The 15,596-nt window shown below is 57.9% G+C and overlaps 1 protein-coding gene across 4 annotated transcripts in view; it reads left to right on the forward strand.

The window, feature by feature from the left end:
• FGD5 (FYVE, RhoGEF and PH domain containing 5) overlaps nucleotides 1-15,596 on the forward strand; it is a 43,735-nt gene that overhangs the window by 6,672 nt on the left and 21,467 nt on the right. For 3 of the 4 annotated variants that reach the window (XR_009547076.1, XM_060180641.1, XM_060180643.1), the window contains exons 2-4: nucleotides 1-2,416; nucleotides 14,158-14,287; nucleotides 15,297-15,355. The exon at nucleotides 1-2,416 is cut by the window's left edge and continues 354 nt beyond it. Coding sequence is in view for 3 of the 4 variants with exons in the window: in XM_060180641.1 (XP_060036624.1) it covers nucleotides 1-2,416; nucleotides 14,158-14,287; nucleotides 15,297-15,355 (2,605 nt within the window). In the remaining variant the exon portion in view is untranslated. The remainder of the gene's footprint in view (nucleotides 2,417-14,157; nucleotides 14,288-15,296; nucleotides 15,356-15,596) is intronic. The other variant, XM_060180644.1, reaches the window with a different exon arrangement.

Genomic DNA, 15,596 nt, shown 5'->3' on the forward strand with positions numbered 1-15,596 from the left:
CCCTGGGGGAGGACGATGACCAAGCCCCCCCTGCAGAGGACATGGCGGCAGAGGAGGACCTCTCCCCAGAGGGGGAGGAAGATGATGGCCAAGCCCCCCCTGCAGAGGACATGGCGGCAGAGGAGGACCTCTCCCCAGAGGGGGAGGAAGATGATGGCCAAGCCCCCCCTGCAGAGGACATGGCGGCAGAGAAGCACCTCTCCCCAGAGGGGGAGGAAGATGATGGCCAAGCCCCCCCTGCAGAGGACATGGCGGCAGAGAAGCACCTCTCCCCAGAGGGGGAGGAAGATGATGGCCAAGCCCCCCCTGCAGAGGACATGGCGGCAGAGGAGGACCTCTCCCCAGAGGGGGAGGAAGATGATGGCCAAGCCCCCCCTGCAGAGGACATGGCGGCAGAGAAGCACCTCTCCCCAGAGGGGGAGGAAGATGATGGCCAAGCCCCCCCTGCAGAGGACATGGCGGCAGAGAAGCACCTCTCCCCAGAGGGGGAGGAAGATGATGGCCAAGCCCCCCCTGCAGAGGACACGGCGGCAGAGGAGCACCTCTCCCCAGAGGGGGAGGAAGATGATGGCCAAGCCCCCCCTGCAGAGGACATGGTGGCAGGGGAGAACAGCTCTCCAGGAGGGGTGGATGATGACTTAGTCTCCCCTGCAGAGGACACAGCAGCAGAGAAGGACAGTGCCTGGGACACCAGAGAGGACAGTGATGGCCAAGGCCCCCCTGCAGAGGACACACCGACAGGGGAGGACATTGCCCCAGACCCCAAGGAGGAGGGCTCAGTGCTCAGAAGTGATCAGGAAGAGAAGCCAGCGGACAGCCACACTGTGGGAAGCCTAGACGACAGAGGGACAGCTGTAGACAGCCACCTCACCTCAACTTCCGGGCTCCCTGAGATGGCCAGGGAGGAAGACAGCGATGGGGGGCCCAGCTCAGGGGCCCCACAGGCAGACTCGACTGCAGAGGCTTCTGGGAAGGTGGGACCTGAGGACAGTGTGGCTGTCATAGACAGTGCCAGCCCCCAAGGCCAGGATGGGGCACTGGACCCAATGGACGGGGCAGCAACAGAGGCCCTGGAGGAGGGGGAGCACCCTGAGTCGGGGGAGCATCCTGCAGGGGAGGAGCATCATGCAGAGGAAGGGGAGCACCCCGAGGAAGAGGGGGAGCACCCTACAGAGCAAGAAGGGGAGCCCCCTAAGGAGGAAGAGGGGGAGCACCTTGAGGAGGAAGAGGGGGAGTATTTCATGAAGGAGGAAGGGGAGCACCCTGAGGAAGAGGGAAGGGAGCACACCGAGGAAGACAGCTGCCACATTGTGCCCTTCGAGAGTGGCTCCCTGGAGGACCTGGTGGGCTCCCTGCCGGGGGCCCCCTACCGGCTCTTTGCCACCGAGAGCACCTCCTTCTGTGGCCAGGGCTGCACAGGGGAGGACCCCGTCGTCCCCGCCGAAGACCCCAACCACACCCTCGCCAACCCCTATGACCTGGGCGGTGACCCTGGAGATGAGGGGCCACCCCCGGAGGGCAAAGCTCCCAGGGCGCGGGCACACTCGGGGAAGCTGGCAGGCGGTGTCCCCGAGACTGTCCTGGAGGAGCCTGTGGGGGCCCCTGCCTGCTGCCCACACCCACACCCAAACCTGCACCCACATCCACGCTCCTTCTCAGTGGAGGCCCGTGACCCGGGTGCCAGCAGCCTTTCGCTGCCCTGCAGCCTGGGCTCCTCAGGCAGCTTCTCGCGGTGCCCGGTGCCCGCGGGCGGCTCAGCCTCGCCCTGCTCACTGCTGGACATCCCGCCACCCTTTGAGCTGGCCTGCTTCACACGGTGGCCGGTCACCAAGAGCTCGCCCTCCCTGCTGGCAGCCGTAGACACCCCAGAGCGGCCGGCCAAGAAGAAGAAGTCGTCCTTCAAGCGCTTCCTGGCACTCACCTTCGGCCGCAGGGCCGATACCAGGGCCCCCGATGCCAGCCCTGGCCCCCTACGGTCCCCCGGTGACCGCCTGCTGGAGCTGGACCGCTGCAGCCCGGGGGGCTCCCCACGCTCTCGTGTCCTGGCTGCGCACCCCCGGGCCGGCCTGCTCTTTCCCCGCGGGGACCGTCGCCGGGCAGCCCCGGGCAGGCCTGTGTCTCGCGTGGAGTCCTTCGAGGACCGAGCCCGTCCGCCGCTGCTGCCCCTGCCCATCACCAAGCCGCGCTCCGTGTCCTTCCCCAGTGCCCACGCATCTGAGTATGAGAATGTGCCGGCTGCTTCCGACTATGAGAACGTGCAGCTGCCGCCTGCCCGGCCACCCGCCACCCTCGCCAAGCTCTTCGAGGACCAGAGCCGAGCGCTGGGCTCAGCCAGTGAGAACGACGGCTACGTGGACATGAGCAGCTTCTCCACCTTCGACAGCCGCCCGCCTGGGGCCCAGCAGGATGCAGAGAGGTGTGTGATGCGCTTGCTGTCCCACTGCACCTGCTGTCTCCTGCTGTCCCACTGTCCCCTGTCTCTGCCCTACTGTCCCCTGTCCACTCTCCCCTATCCCACTGTCCCCTGTCCCTGTCTCACTGTCCACTGTCCCCTGTCCTACGCTACCCTGTCCCATTGTCCTCTGTCCCACTGTCCCCTGTTCCATGTCCACTGTCCCCTGTCCCTGTCCCACTGTCCCCTGTCCCATTGTCCCCTGTCCCACTGTCTCCTGTCCCATATCCCACTGTCCCCTGTCCCACTGTCCCCTATTGTCCCCTGATGTCCTCCCATCCTATATCCCCCCTCCCCCCGCTGCCCCTGGCCCATGGGCTTTTCTAGAAACATCTGTCTGCTCTCCCCACTCCCAAGTCTGACTTGGGATGAATGGCCCAACTGCCCAACCGCTCTTGCTTGGTGTTTGACATGGGGTCTGCTCCCCTGTGGGGGTTTTGGGGTGATCAGAGCAGCTAGTATGGGGGTCAGCTGAGAGAAAGCGGCCAGCATGTGCACATGTGTGTCCTCCAGGTGGAGTGTCCTGTCACCACCCCCTCCAGAAAGTCCATCAGAAACCCTGTTCTGAGTCCTGCCAAGGAATTCTCTCGCCATCAGGGAGACATCCAAATTGAGCCTGAGCCCTTGTTAGTGAGAGACTGTCACCCTTGGCGGGAGACCGGGGGGGGGGAGGTCCCTGGGGGAGGGCAGGTCAGACTGTGGGGGACCCCATGATGGGCAGGTCAGAGTGGGGGACCAGAGGCCCCCAGTGCAGTTTGTCCTCAGCTGGTATTCAGAGACCCCCCCAATGCAGGCTTGCCCTCTGTTAAGTAGACAGGAACTGATCCCAGAGTCTGAGCCTGTGTTTGGTGGCTGAGTTAGAGGGAAAACCGAGGCTGGAGGGGGCGGGTGGCCTGAGCCCAGGTCTGTCGAGGCCTTAGACCGTGCTGACTCTGGGCTCAGACACATGTGCTGACTTGACTCATGTGGGTTAGCTCTCAGCCAGGAAGGCAAACGACCGGTTCTCCCTCGCTCATTCAAGAGACGACGAGATATAGGCAAGAGACACCAGGGACAATTGGAACACTCTCGTTTAATGGCAGATAGACATAGGTTTAAATAGAGAACCAAACAAAGAACATTTTTCAAATATGTTCAGAAATTACAGGTTTCTTAAAGGTCAGCTTGTCTATCAAGCTTACACAAAGTCCCACACTGACTTGTGCTGGAGGCTGAATAGGTGGCCACTGCTTAGTGCTATGGTCACTTTTAGTCTCTCTGTGGTGGCCATGTCACCCTGGGATTGAGTCTAGAAATGGCAAGTCAGAGAGCCCTTCACCCAGAGGGCACAGTGAGCACACAGATAGAGCTGGGGACTCTGAGCATAGCTGGTGGCTGCCCTGTGAGGTCCCACTGCCTGGGGACACCAGGGGACAGTGCAGGACATCTAGGGAACAGTACGGGACAGCCAGGGGACAGTGAGGGACAGCCCAGGGCAGTTCCCTTGGCTGTGGGGCAGTCTGATTAATAATTCCCTCCCTTCTGAAGTGCAGCCCTCCCAGGTGTAGACAGAGGTGCTTTGTCACTCTTTAAACTGTCCTCAGGCTTCAGAGATGACTTGCCCAGCAGGGTGCACTTCTGTGTCTTGACCCCAGGGGTGGAACTCACACCTTTGTGTTTATGGATGAGGACATCCTGGCAGCTCAGGGGGCTCATGGACTGAGGGGCTGAGCCAGGAGAGCTGGCTTTCAGCAAAGACTTGGGTTTGAGTCCCCCTCCCCGTCTGCAGGGGGGAAGCTTCATGAGCAGGGCTGCAGGGCTCTCTCTCCCTCTCTTTTTTTTCTCCAGGGTTATCTCTGGGGCTTGGTGTTGGCACTAGGAATTCACTGCTCCCAGTGGCCATTTTTTCCCCATTTTATTGGATAGGACAGAGAGAAATTGAGAGAGGAGGAGAGATAGAGAGGAAGAGAGAGACACCTGCAGACCTGCTTCACTAAATGTGAAGCATCCTCCCTGCAGGTGGGGAGTGGGAACTTGAACCCGGGTCCTGCATGGGTCTTTACACCACCGCCCGACCTCCCCCATCTCCCTCTCAATTTCCCTCTGTCTCTATCCAAAGTAAGTAAAAAAAAAAAAAATTAGTTAATTTAAGCTAACGCAAAGGGCAAGGCTGGCACCTGCAGTTGATACCCTACAGGGGACAGACCTCTGCAGTGCAGGTCACCCTGGCACCAGGAGCAGGTCACAGCAAGGTGGGTGCAGGATCCAGCTGGAGCACAGATGTAGGTGCTATCAGGTCTGGCGCCAGTAGCGGCCTCTCTGCGCATGTCTGGTGGCCTCCTAGGACGTCACCTCAGTATCCCCAGGCCCTGAACTTGAGAGCTTCAGCTGTGACATGTGTCCCCAGTGACTGCAGTGATTACTTACAGGCCAAGCAGCACTGATCTGAAGCTATTTTCTGTCCTTCACACCGAGGACACTGGCCACCCAGAGCGTCTGTCTGTCTGTCTGTGACTCTATCATCTTGGGAGAGCTGTCTGTCACTCTGCTTGGGGGTAGTTGACAGAAATAAAGTGCTGGGGGGGGGGGTCAGAAGAGAGAGACAGAGAGACACACGTCTGTGAGAGTCGAGACAGGTGTCCTGGTGGAGAGGGAGAGCTGGGAGTGGCAGGTGAACCTCCCAAACCAGCAGGGCATGGGGGGGGGGGCAAAGTAGATGGGCTGTAAGGTTGTTGTGTAGCTCAGGTGGGACTTTTGTCTGGAGCTCAAGGGCTGTGCCGGTCACCTTGTCCTCCGGGATCTATGGCTGAAGCTGGGGAGGGTCAGAAGGTAAGACCACCCTGAGGTCTCTCAGTGTCTTTTTGTTCGTTTGTTTTCCCTTTTGTTGCCCTTTTTTATTGTTGTTGTAGTTATTGTTGTTGATGATGTCGTTGTTGGATAGGACAGAGAGAAATGGAGAGAAGAGGGGAAGACAGAGACGGGGGGAGAAAGACATCTGCATACCTATTTCACCGCTTGTAAAGGTGGGGAGCAGGGGCTCGAACTGGGATCCTTACACCGGTCCTTGCGCTCTGCGCCACGTGCGCTTAACCCACTGTGCTACTGCCCAACCCCCTCAGTGTCTTTTATCACCATTAGTGAGGCGTGTGGGGCATTCAGTCCCCACTTCCTCCTGGAGAAGTGGCAGGGCCCCTGGGCCCCACATGGGCTTCTGAACTGTTCCCTGTGACCCAGGACCTAGGCCTGCATGGCTCCACCATTCCCGGTGGCTGCTGTTCTTGCTCTACAGGGTGAAATGGGGAGAGGGGATCAGGGCTAAGGGCTTGCTTCCTGGGCCTCTTACAGCTTGGGGGCAGGGTGCACACGGGTCCTGGATGGTCTGGGGGGCCCTTTGAGGTAGGCATGTTGGGAGGAGCAGAATTCATGACAGAAACCCCAGCCAGGATGGGGGGCAGAGGCAAGGCTACTGCAGGAGTGGGTGCTGGGGACTCAGGAGCCCATGAAGGGTTCTAGGGCTTAGTCAGGAGCCTGGTGCAGGGGAGGGGGTGTGCTGGGTGCTCAGTCAGGAGCCTGTGGGCCTGCTGCCCACCCCCTGTCCCTCCCCTCCTGTGGCCTTGCAGTGTCCCCTGCTCCCAAATAGACTAGAAACAGGACTTGGTTCCCAATAGAAGTCAGACTCATTTCTTACGATGAACCCGGGTGATGGCAGAGGATGAAAAGTGGCTCAAGTTCCATCCCCGTAGCTCAGTGAACAATCGCCTGGCAGGCACCGCAGATGGCTGTGGGAGACGGCAATGGCCTAGCTCAGACCTGGCCAGCAGCTGCAGTGGGTCTCCAGGCCCAGGCGGTCAGCAGAAGAGCCCCCCATCCCCATCTCTCCAGTGCAGTGAATGGTTTGCCTCGGGCGGGCAGGGGAAACCTGACTTATTTGTAGCTGCTGCAGATACAGACACGGGCCTCCTAAGAACCAGGGACGTCAGGGCATGAGCCCTGTGGTCCGCGGGGACTATTCCCCGCCTCCTGCTGCTGGTGACACCAGGTGGCACAGCCCCTCCGCTGGCCACCCTATGACAGTCCCCTGCTCTGGCCACCCTACCCGCTGGTGCCTCCCCTACTCTGAGGGTTGTGATAATGGCCTGACCACTCACAGAGAAGTCTCCCTCATGGCAGTGCAGCCTTAACATTGACAGATGGGGACCCCAGGCTGGTCATCTCCCCACTTGGAGGGGAGGGGTTTTGCAGCTGCTCCCCTGAGTGGTCACCTTTGATTAAAGGTGGTGACATCCTGGGAAGGAAGGACCCTAACGGGAGTATTAGGGGTCTAGGGTGCTGGTGGCTAATGACCCCCAGGTTCCCCCAGGGTCCCCCAGGACTGCCCCATCACTCCTGCTCTCTGTTTGTTTGTTTTTTAGTTCTTACTTATAAAATGGAAACACTGACAAGACCATAGGATAAGAGGGGTACAATTCCACACAATTCCTGCTACTGGGACTCTATATCCCATTCCCTTCCCTGATAGCTTTCCTATTCTTTAACCCTCTGGGAGCATGAACCCAGGATCATCATGGGGTGCAGAAAGTGGAAGGTCTGGCTTCTGTAATTGCTTCCCCACTGAACATGGGCATTGACAGGTCGATCCATACTCCCAGCCTGTCTTTCTCTTTCCCTAGTTGGGCAGGGATCTGACAGGTGGGGCTCCAGGACACATTGGTAAGGTTGTCTGCCCTGGGAAGTCCTGTTGGCATCATGGTAGCATCTGGAACCTGGTGACTGAAAAAGAGTTAAGCTAGAAAGCAGAGCAAATTGTTGACTAATCATGAACCTAAAGGCAAGAATATTGTGGATGGAAATTTGGGGTCTCCATTTTGGAAAAAGCTAGTAAGTCTATTTTAGGTCTATCCAAAGGGGCCCACGACCCAACTAGTTTTTACCTGTGTGTGATATCTAATATGCAGGTGACCTAAGCTATTGTCTGGGGGGATGGTGTCACAGTTGGAAAAAGGACTAGAAAGCTGGATCAAAGAAGAGAGTAGCTCCCAAATATGGGAAAAGTATATAAATATTGCTAACTGTAAACCCCATCAATATGATCTGGGGCCCATAGTCAGCACAGGAGCCTGTATAACCTCTGCATCCCTGTAGGTCTGAGCTCACATTATGTGGTCATGGCTAGGAACATTCCAGGCTGCACCAATTTCAGGATCCATCTTCCTCAGGTGATAGGCAGAGTATGCTATCCAACCTCCCTCCCTTCGGACAATGAACATTCCCTACCATTGTTAATGCACATTGAGGGCTGGGTCTGATAGAGGCCCACAGAGGGGCCCACTATGTTGTTTCTGATGGAGATGAACAGTGACAGTGGAGAGAGGGATATGTTAGAGGTCTAGGCCCATCATGTCTGTGTGGGATTCCTAGAACTCCCTGACTAGGGCCCCAGGTGATGGGGTGGCCTGGTAAATGACTAAAGAGTCATTGAAGTATGAAAGTCTCTTGCCCTTATTCAGCTTTTGTAGTCCTTACTTGGTCTCACATGGTGAGCTTCGGAGTGATTGAGGGATGTGCAATAGAAGGTAGGTGAGTGCTCTCTGTGTTTTAGGGTTTATTTATTTATTTTTAAAATATTTATTCTCTTTTGTTGCCCTTGTTATTTTATTGTTGTAGTTATTATTATTGTCATTGTTGTTGGGTAGGACAGAGAGAAATGGATAGAGGAAGGGAAGACAGAGAGGGAGAGAGAAAGATAGATACCTGCAGACCTGCTTCGCTGCCAGTGAAGCGACTTCCCTGCAGGTGGGGAGCTGGGGGCTCGAGCTGGAATCCTTCTGCTGGTCCTTGCTCTTTGTACTACCTGTGCTTAACCTGCTGAGCTACCACCTGACTCCCAGTTTATTTTGTGGGTTTTTAAATATTTATTTATTTTCCCTTTTGTTGCCCTCATTGTTTATTGTTGTTATAGTTATTGTTGTTGTTACTGATGTCATTGTTGTTGGATAGGACAGAGAGAAATGGAGAGAGGAGGGGAAGACAGAGAGGGGGAGAGAAAGATAGACACCCGCAGACCTGTTTCACTGACTGTGAAGCAACTCCTCTGCACGTGGGGAGCTGGGGCCTCGAACCAGGATCCTTACACTGGTCCTTGCTCTTTGCACCACCTGCGCTTAACCTGCTGCGCTACCACCTGACTCCCAGTTTATTTTGTTTTTATCCACGAGAAAGGGAACAGAAGCCGGGCTCCAGCCCAGGACCTCGGGCCTACCACAACCAGCTGTGCACTCCATGGCCTTGGGTGGGTCTGCATTGGGGACAGCTCATGAGTGGGGGGCTTGTGGATTGGGGGATGCACAGATGAGAGGCTCACAGCTGGGGACTCACACTGAGGGGCCCCACAGCAGAGTGCATATCTTCAGAATAAGGGAATGTCCTCACTGCCCTGTCCCGCTTGAAAGGATGTCTACTTGCCTTGGACCTCAGGCCACACGGTGATGGGGGGTGAGGGGGGAACATGCCTGGCTGAATCTGGGACTCATCCTGGAGTCACCATCGTAGGACCTCAGCCTTGGGCCACTGTGGGGACCTTGATCCGTGTGAGGATGTAGCTTTGCTACTTGGTGCCAGTCAGCTCTGGCGTCAGCAGTGGGGGATCAGACCTGGGACCCCAGGCACTAGAGTCTGCATGGCTACCCAGCCCCAGAGAGAGGGTGCTTCCAGCCCCCCAGCTCCCCACTGTCCCGAGGTTGCAGCCCTGCGTGCGGGGAGGCCCTGGGGTGCTGGCACAGTACTGTCTCTCCCTGACTCTGTCTCTCTCTCTCATGGAGCAGACAGAATGAAGAAATCTGGGCCTCCCACATGCTCCCTGGAATGCTCCTGGAGTTTTCGGAGTGCACCCAGGTCTGAGCCAAGTTCTCTCAAGGCCGAGGCCAGGGGGCGAGGTCAGGCTCAGGGTAGAGTGAGTTGGGGGAGGCTGCACCCCACAAGACCAGCTGCGGACTGGGGGCGGGCGGAGCCCTCCATCCCCATCATCAGAGAGAGAGAGAGGAGACATTGGCCCTCTCTGTGGAGCACTCCCAGGCCCCACCCTGGGGCCTGCAGAGAGTCTGTGTGTCCATACTGAGTGGGGGATGCTTTGGGGGAGACGGGGGCAGGTACAGGCTCTTGAAGGATTTTACAGTCAGTTCCCTGGTGGTGCCAGGGCCTCTGTGTGCTCCCTCCCTCCACCCCGGCTGGGTGTCCTTTCTGCTGCTTCAGATCCCATTGCACCACCCACAGATCTTCCTCAGGTCCTGTGGTGCCCCCACGCAGTGGGGGGCTTGAACCCAGGGCTTTGTGTGGTAGAATTCACGTTAAATGGGGTCCCAGCCCTAGTTTACTTACTATCCGGGAAAGTGAATTATGTGGGTGGACAGACAGATGGCCAGGAAGTGTGTGTGTGGGGATGGGGGTCAGACCCTGGTCTCTTGTCACTGAGTGGTGTGGGAATCACCAGCAGAGTTTTGTCCATGCGTCTGAGGTCCCTCATTCTTTCCTTTTCTTCCTTTTTGTTGCCCTTGTTGTTTTTCACTGTTGTAGTTTACTGTTGTTATTGATGTCATTGTTGGATAGGACAGAGAGAAATGGAGAGAGGAGGGGAAGACAGAGAGGGGGAGAGAAAGATAGACACCTGCAGACCTGCTTCACTGCTTGTGAAGTGACTCCCCTGCAGGTGGGGAGCCGAGGGGTCAAACCAGGATCCTTACGCCGGTCCTTGCGCTTTGTGCCACGTGCACTTAACCCGCTGCACTACTGCCCGACGCCCTGGTCCCTCATTCTTAAGTTAAAAATTCTGTGAGTCGAGCAGTTGCCATTTCTCCCAGAAAAGACTCCACTGGGCTGTGTTTTTCTGGACTGATGTCCACATGACAAATTCTTGTTTTTTATAGCCCAGTTGTCCTGGTCGGGAGTGCCCACACTTTGCAGGGGGCCTGTCACAGAGCAAAATGGCCTGGGGAACCCCTGGGAAGGGGTGTTCACCCTGGGAGGAGAGAGGTGGGCCTGGCATCTGGGCATCCCTAGGTGCCCATGGGTGGTGCTCACTCTGTAGCTGCCCCTACAGGTACCTGAACTCCCACCAGGCTGCCCATGTGAGCTGGGCATTTGGACGGCACAGGGGGACAGGGGACAGCCCCCCCCATGGCCCAGACAGCACCTCCCCCCAGAAGTGAGGGATCACCTAGGTTTTTCTCCGTTGACTCCAGGGCCCCTCCCCCAGCCCCTGGGTTCAGAGAAGGGGTTCCTGCCTGCTCCCCCTCCTCCCCTTTCCCTCCTCCCTGCTCTTTTCCCTTCTCCTTCCCTTTTCTCCCTCCTCCTCTCTCTTCTCCTCCTCTCCCTCTCCCCCAACTCCCCTTCCCCCTCTTCCCTCTCCCTCCCCCTCCTCTCCCTTCCCCCCCTCTACTTCCTGCTGGGCCCATCTGGTGTCCTTTTGTCACTTCCCATGCTATCCCCCCCACACACACATCAAAGTTTTCTGTGCCCCTGGCATCTAGGAGCTTTTCTGCTTACTCAGCCAGTGTCCCTGGGTCTCTGCCATCACATGCTTCACCCATCACCCCTCTGTGAGGGCCCCAGGCTGCTTCCTGTGCCAGGTGGGCTGCAGGAAGGGCTGTATCCAGCTGCACCCCCGGGCCATCCCCAGTGGGGGCTATGCCCAGACATGCCTCCAAAACCCCCTCTCTCAGAGGGAGGTGACACACCTGCAGAAGTAAAGTAGCTGCAGCCTCAGAGACAACTCAGCAGGCAGAATGCCCTCTGTGCTGGGCACCAGGCCCCGGGTTTGAGTCCCTGGCACCACTCGGGAGTGCCATCATGGCAGCTTCTTGTGTGATGGAGCTGTGTTATGTCTTTGCTCTCTCCTCTCTCCTTTCTATCTCTTTGTCTCTCTCCTCTCTGTCTCCCTTCCTGTCTCTCCTTTCTGCCTCCTGTCTCTTTGTCTCTCTCTCCTTCCTGTCTCTCTTTCCTGTCTTTCCAACTCTCTCCCTCTCTCCCTCCTGTCTGTCTCTTTCCTCTCTCCTTTCTTTCCTGTCTCTCCCTCTTTCTCCCTCCTGTGTCTTTGTCTCCCTCCCTCCTGTCTCTCCCTCTTTCTCCCTCCTGTCTCTTTGTCTCTCTCCCTCCTGTCTCTCCCTCTTTCTCCCTCCTGTGTCTTTGTCTCTCTCCCTCCTGTCTCTCCCTCTTTCTCCCTCCTGTGTCTTTGTCTCCCTCCCTCCTGTCTCTCCTTTCTCCCTCCTGTGTCTTTGTCTCTCTCCCTCCTGTCTCTCCCTCTTTCTCCCTCCTGTGTCTTTGTCTCTCTCCCTCCTGTCTCTCCCTCTTTCTCCCTCCTGTGTCTTTGTCTCCCTCCCTCCTGTCTCTCCCTCTTTCTCCCTCCTGTGTCTTTGTCTCTCTCCCTCCTGTCTCTCCTTTCTCCCTCCTGTGTCTTTGTCTCCCTCCCTCCTGTCTCTCCCTCTTTCTCCCTCCTGTGTCTTTGTCTCCCTCCCTCCTGTCTCTCCCTCTTTCTCCCTCCTGTCTCTTTGTCTCCCTCCCTCCTGTCTCTCCTTTCTCCCTCCTGTGTCTTTGTCTCCCTCCCTCCTGTCTCTCCCTCTTTCTCCCTCCTGTGTCTTTGTCTCCCTCCCTCCTGTCTCTCCTTTCTCCCTCCTGTGTCTTTGTCTCCCTCCCTCCTGTCTCCCTCTTTCTCCCTCCTGTGTCTTTGTCTCCCTCCCTCCTGTCTCTCCCTCTTTCTCCCTCCTGTGTCTTTGTCTCCCTCCCTCCTGTCTCTCCTTTCTCCCTCCTGTGTCTTTGTCTCTCTCCCTCCTGTCTCTCCTTTCTCCCTCCTGTGTCTTTGTCTCTCTCCCTCCTGTCTCTCCTTTCTCCCTCCTGTGTCTTTGTCTCCCTCCCTCCTGTCTCTCCCTCTTTCTCCCTCCTGTGTCTTTGTCTCCCTCCCTCCTGTCTCTCCTTTCTCCCTCCTGTGTCTTTGTCTCTCTCCCTCCTGTCTCTCCTTTCTCCCTCCTGTGTCTTTGTCTCTCTCCCTCCTGTCTCTCCCTCTTTCTCCCTCCTGTGTCTTTGTCTCCCTCCCTCCTGTCTCTCCCTCTTTCTCCCTCCTGTGTCTTTGTCTCCCTCCCTCCTGTCTCTCCTTTCTCCCTCCTGTGTCTTTGTCTCTCTCCCTCCTGTCTCTCCCTCTTTCTCCCTCCTGTGTCTTTGTCTCCCTCCCTCCTGTCTCTCCCTCTTTCTCCCTCCTGTGTCTTTGTCTCTCTCCCTCCTGTCTCTCCCTTTTTCTCCCTCCTGTGTCTTTGTCTCTCTCCCTCCTGTCTCTCCCTCTTTCTCCCTCCTGTGTCTTTGTCTCCCTCCCTCCTGTCTCTCCCTCTTTCTCCCTCCTGTGTCTTTGTCTCCCTCCCTCCTGTCTCTCCCTCTTTCTCCCTCCTGTGTCTTTGTCTCTCTCCCTCCTGTCTCTCCCTCTTTCTCCCTCCTGTGTCTTTGTCTCCCTCCCTCCTGTCTCTCCCTCTTTCTCCCTCCTGTGTCTTTGTCTCCCTCCCTCCTGTCTCTCCCTCTTTCTCCCTCCTGTGTCTTTGTCTCTCTCCCTCCTGTCTTTCTTTCCTCTTTCTCTGTCTCTCCACCTCTCTCTCCCTTTCTGCTGTATTCTCTCTCCTCTGGTCTCTGTCTCTTTCCTCTCTTCTTTATCTCTGTCTCTCTCCCTCTCTCTTCTCTCCCTCCAGTTTCTCTGTCTCTGTCTTTCTCTGTTTGAGACTGAAAGAAGAGGAGCCCCCAGGAGGGTTGGAGTCCCCCAGGCACAGCCCTGGAACCAAAACTGTCAAACAGTTGAGTGATGTTGGCTGTGTCTTAGAGGGGACCTTGAAGATAGGACCCAGGGCAGCTGGGGGTGGGTTCTTCCCTTCCCTCCCTGCAACCATCCCATCTGCCCCTCCCAGTGGGGAGAGGTCAGGGCTGGAGGTCAGGGGTCAGGGCTGGGGGACCGGTCTGGGGTCAGGACTCTGCTTGGGCCCACAGGTGCTCGGCTACTGTCCCTTCTGCTTGTCTCCACAGGTGGGTCTGGCCGGCACTGGCTGCCTTGTCCTTTACCTGACTGGCCTTGTGTGCCCCCCACCCCAGGGGCACCTTGGGGATGTCCCGTCCTCTCTCTCAGGCTCCAGATGGATATACCCCTGGCTCTGGAGTCCCCTACAGCTGGGACATTCCGGATGTACCCTTTGTCTGCCCATCCATCCACCCTCAGGGTTTCCTGGGTCAGCGGGCAGGGGCAGCACTATGGAGGAGCTAACAGGAGGGCCTGAGGTAGCTGTCTTGCCAGATGGCAGGCCTCCCTCTGTGTGGAGCCCTGGGTTCAAGTCCTGCATAATGGGGTTGTACCAAGGTGTCCCTCCCTTTCTGTGTCTCCTGTCCTAAGTGGGAAAGAAGGGAGTAAGTGGCCCACAGCCCCAAGCACCCGGGGGCCCAGCTCCTTCTGAGGAGAGTGAGCAAGGTCCTCCTGCAGAGAGCCAGCGCTCTCCCCCTGGGCGCAGCATGGCTGTAGTGGCACCCAGTCCCCTATCTGCTGGCCAGTAGCGGCCTGACTGAGCGGGTGGTAACCTGCCAGCAATCACACAGGCATGAGGAGGGCCTGAGTGACCATACAAAGGCCCTGGGGCACCTGTAAATAGAGGGGCTGTGGGAGCTCTCTCTCTCTCTCTCTGTTGGGAAGCTCTGAGTCCCACCTCTGCCCCCAGCGCCTACACCGAGCCCTACAAAGTCTGCCCAGTCTCAGCAGCCCCCAAAGAGGACCTGACGTCAGAGGAGGATCAGGGCAGCTCAGAAGAGGAGGATGGGGTGTCCAGAGACCCCAGTCTCGCCCACAAGGTGGGACCCTGTGGCTAGAGCTGGGGGGTGGAGGGAGGGCGGCCGACCTGTCTTTGTGGCCTCACTCTGTGTCCCCCCCCTGCCACAAGTCCTCTCTGCACTGAGGGGGTGTGGTCACTGAGGGTGCGTTCAGGCTGGAGGGACCCTCCCCAGCATCTACTATTCCCAGCTGGAGGCTCAGCAAGGTCAGGCCCCTTGTCCAAGGCCACACAGCTGGTGGCCAGGGGCTGGGCTCCTGACCTCTGTTTGTCTGCTGCCCTGGGCGGGGGCTCTGCTCTGCTTGCTGTCCCCCAAGGAGCCCTCGAATCCTGGAGGGAGTCAGGGTGCCCACCAAGAAAGGTCCAGGCATCTCTGCCCCAGAGGTGTTGGACCCAGGAGCAGAGATGGGCGTCACTGGGGTTGGTCCCGCTCCCCTTGGGAACAGGGTCTGAAGGGGACCCTGAAGGGTCTGGGAGCCCCCCCACCCCCATGTCCTATCTCTGGAGGCTGGGCACAGCCATCTTACTTTCTGAATCTTGGGGACACAGAGGGGAGCCCCCATCCTGCCTGGGCCACTGGGGACCTGAGGGTGTGAGTCCAGGGGCCTGGGCACCCACACTGGTCACTGACTCGAGACATGGGAACATGAGGACAGGAGCCACTGAGCAGTTTTGTGCCATTGTTCCTCAGTTTTCCCAATGAGGTGCTTCAAGCACACTCCAGATAAGCATTTCTGAGGCTCCAGGTTCGATCCTGGGCTACCTGTGGAAAGCCAGGGGTTGGGTGGGGGGCACAAACTCCGGGTGTGAGCGAGAGCCCCGACTTGCTCAGCCACAGCCCTTGGGTGCTGCCAGGGCCACTTCAGTGGGGGGGGGGCACCAGCCTTGTGAGGCCCCGGGCTCATGCCCATGTCCAGGGGTCAGGTGATGCTCTGGCTCTGGCTCTTGCCCTTTAGTGGACAGGGGGTGGGCACTCCCACACACTGCACCCTGAAGCTGTTGCTCCCCCCCACTGAGTCTTGTCCCCCTAGGTGGACGGCCAGTCTCGAGCCCACGCCATCGCGCAGGACCTGCTGACCTCGGAGAAAGCGTGCGTCTCCAGAGTCCTCAGCCCCCCAGCCGTGAGGCTGCCCCATAGGGATAATGCTCACTAACTCCATCCCCGTCCCCACCCTGTTCTCTGATCCCTGTCCCCTTATTCCCTGTCCGTCCCTGACCCCTGGCCCCATCTCCTGACCTCTGACCCCTGCCCTCACCCCTATTCCCCATTCCCTGCTCCTTATTCCCATCTCCTGACCTCTGGTCCCTGCCCCCACCCCCTGTCCTCTGCA

This window comes from Erinaceus europaeus, chromosome 21 (assembly GCF_950295315.1).
Source record: "Erinaceus europaeus chromosome 21, mEriEur2.1, whole genome shotgun sequence".
NCBI classification, from domain to species: domain Eukaryota; kingdom Metazoa; phylum Chordata; class Mammalia; order Eulipotyphla; family Erinaceidae; genus Erinaceus; species Erinaceus europaeus.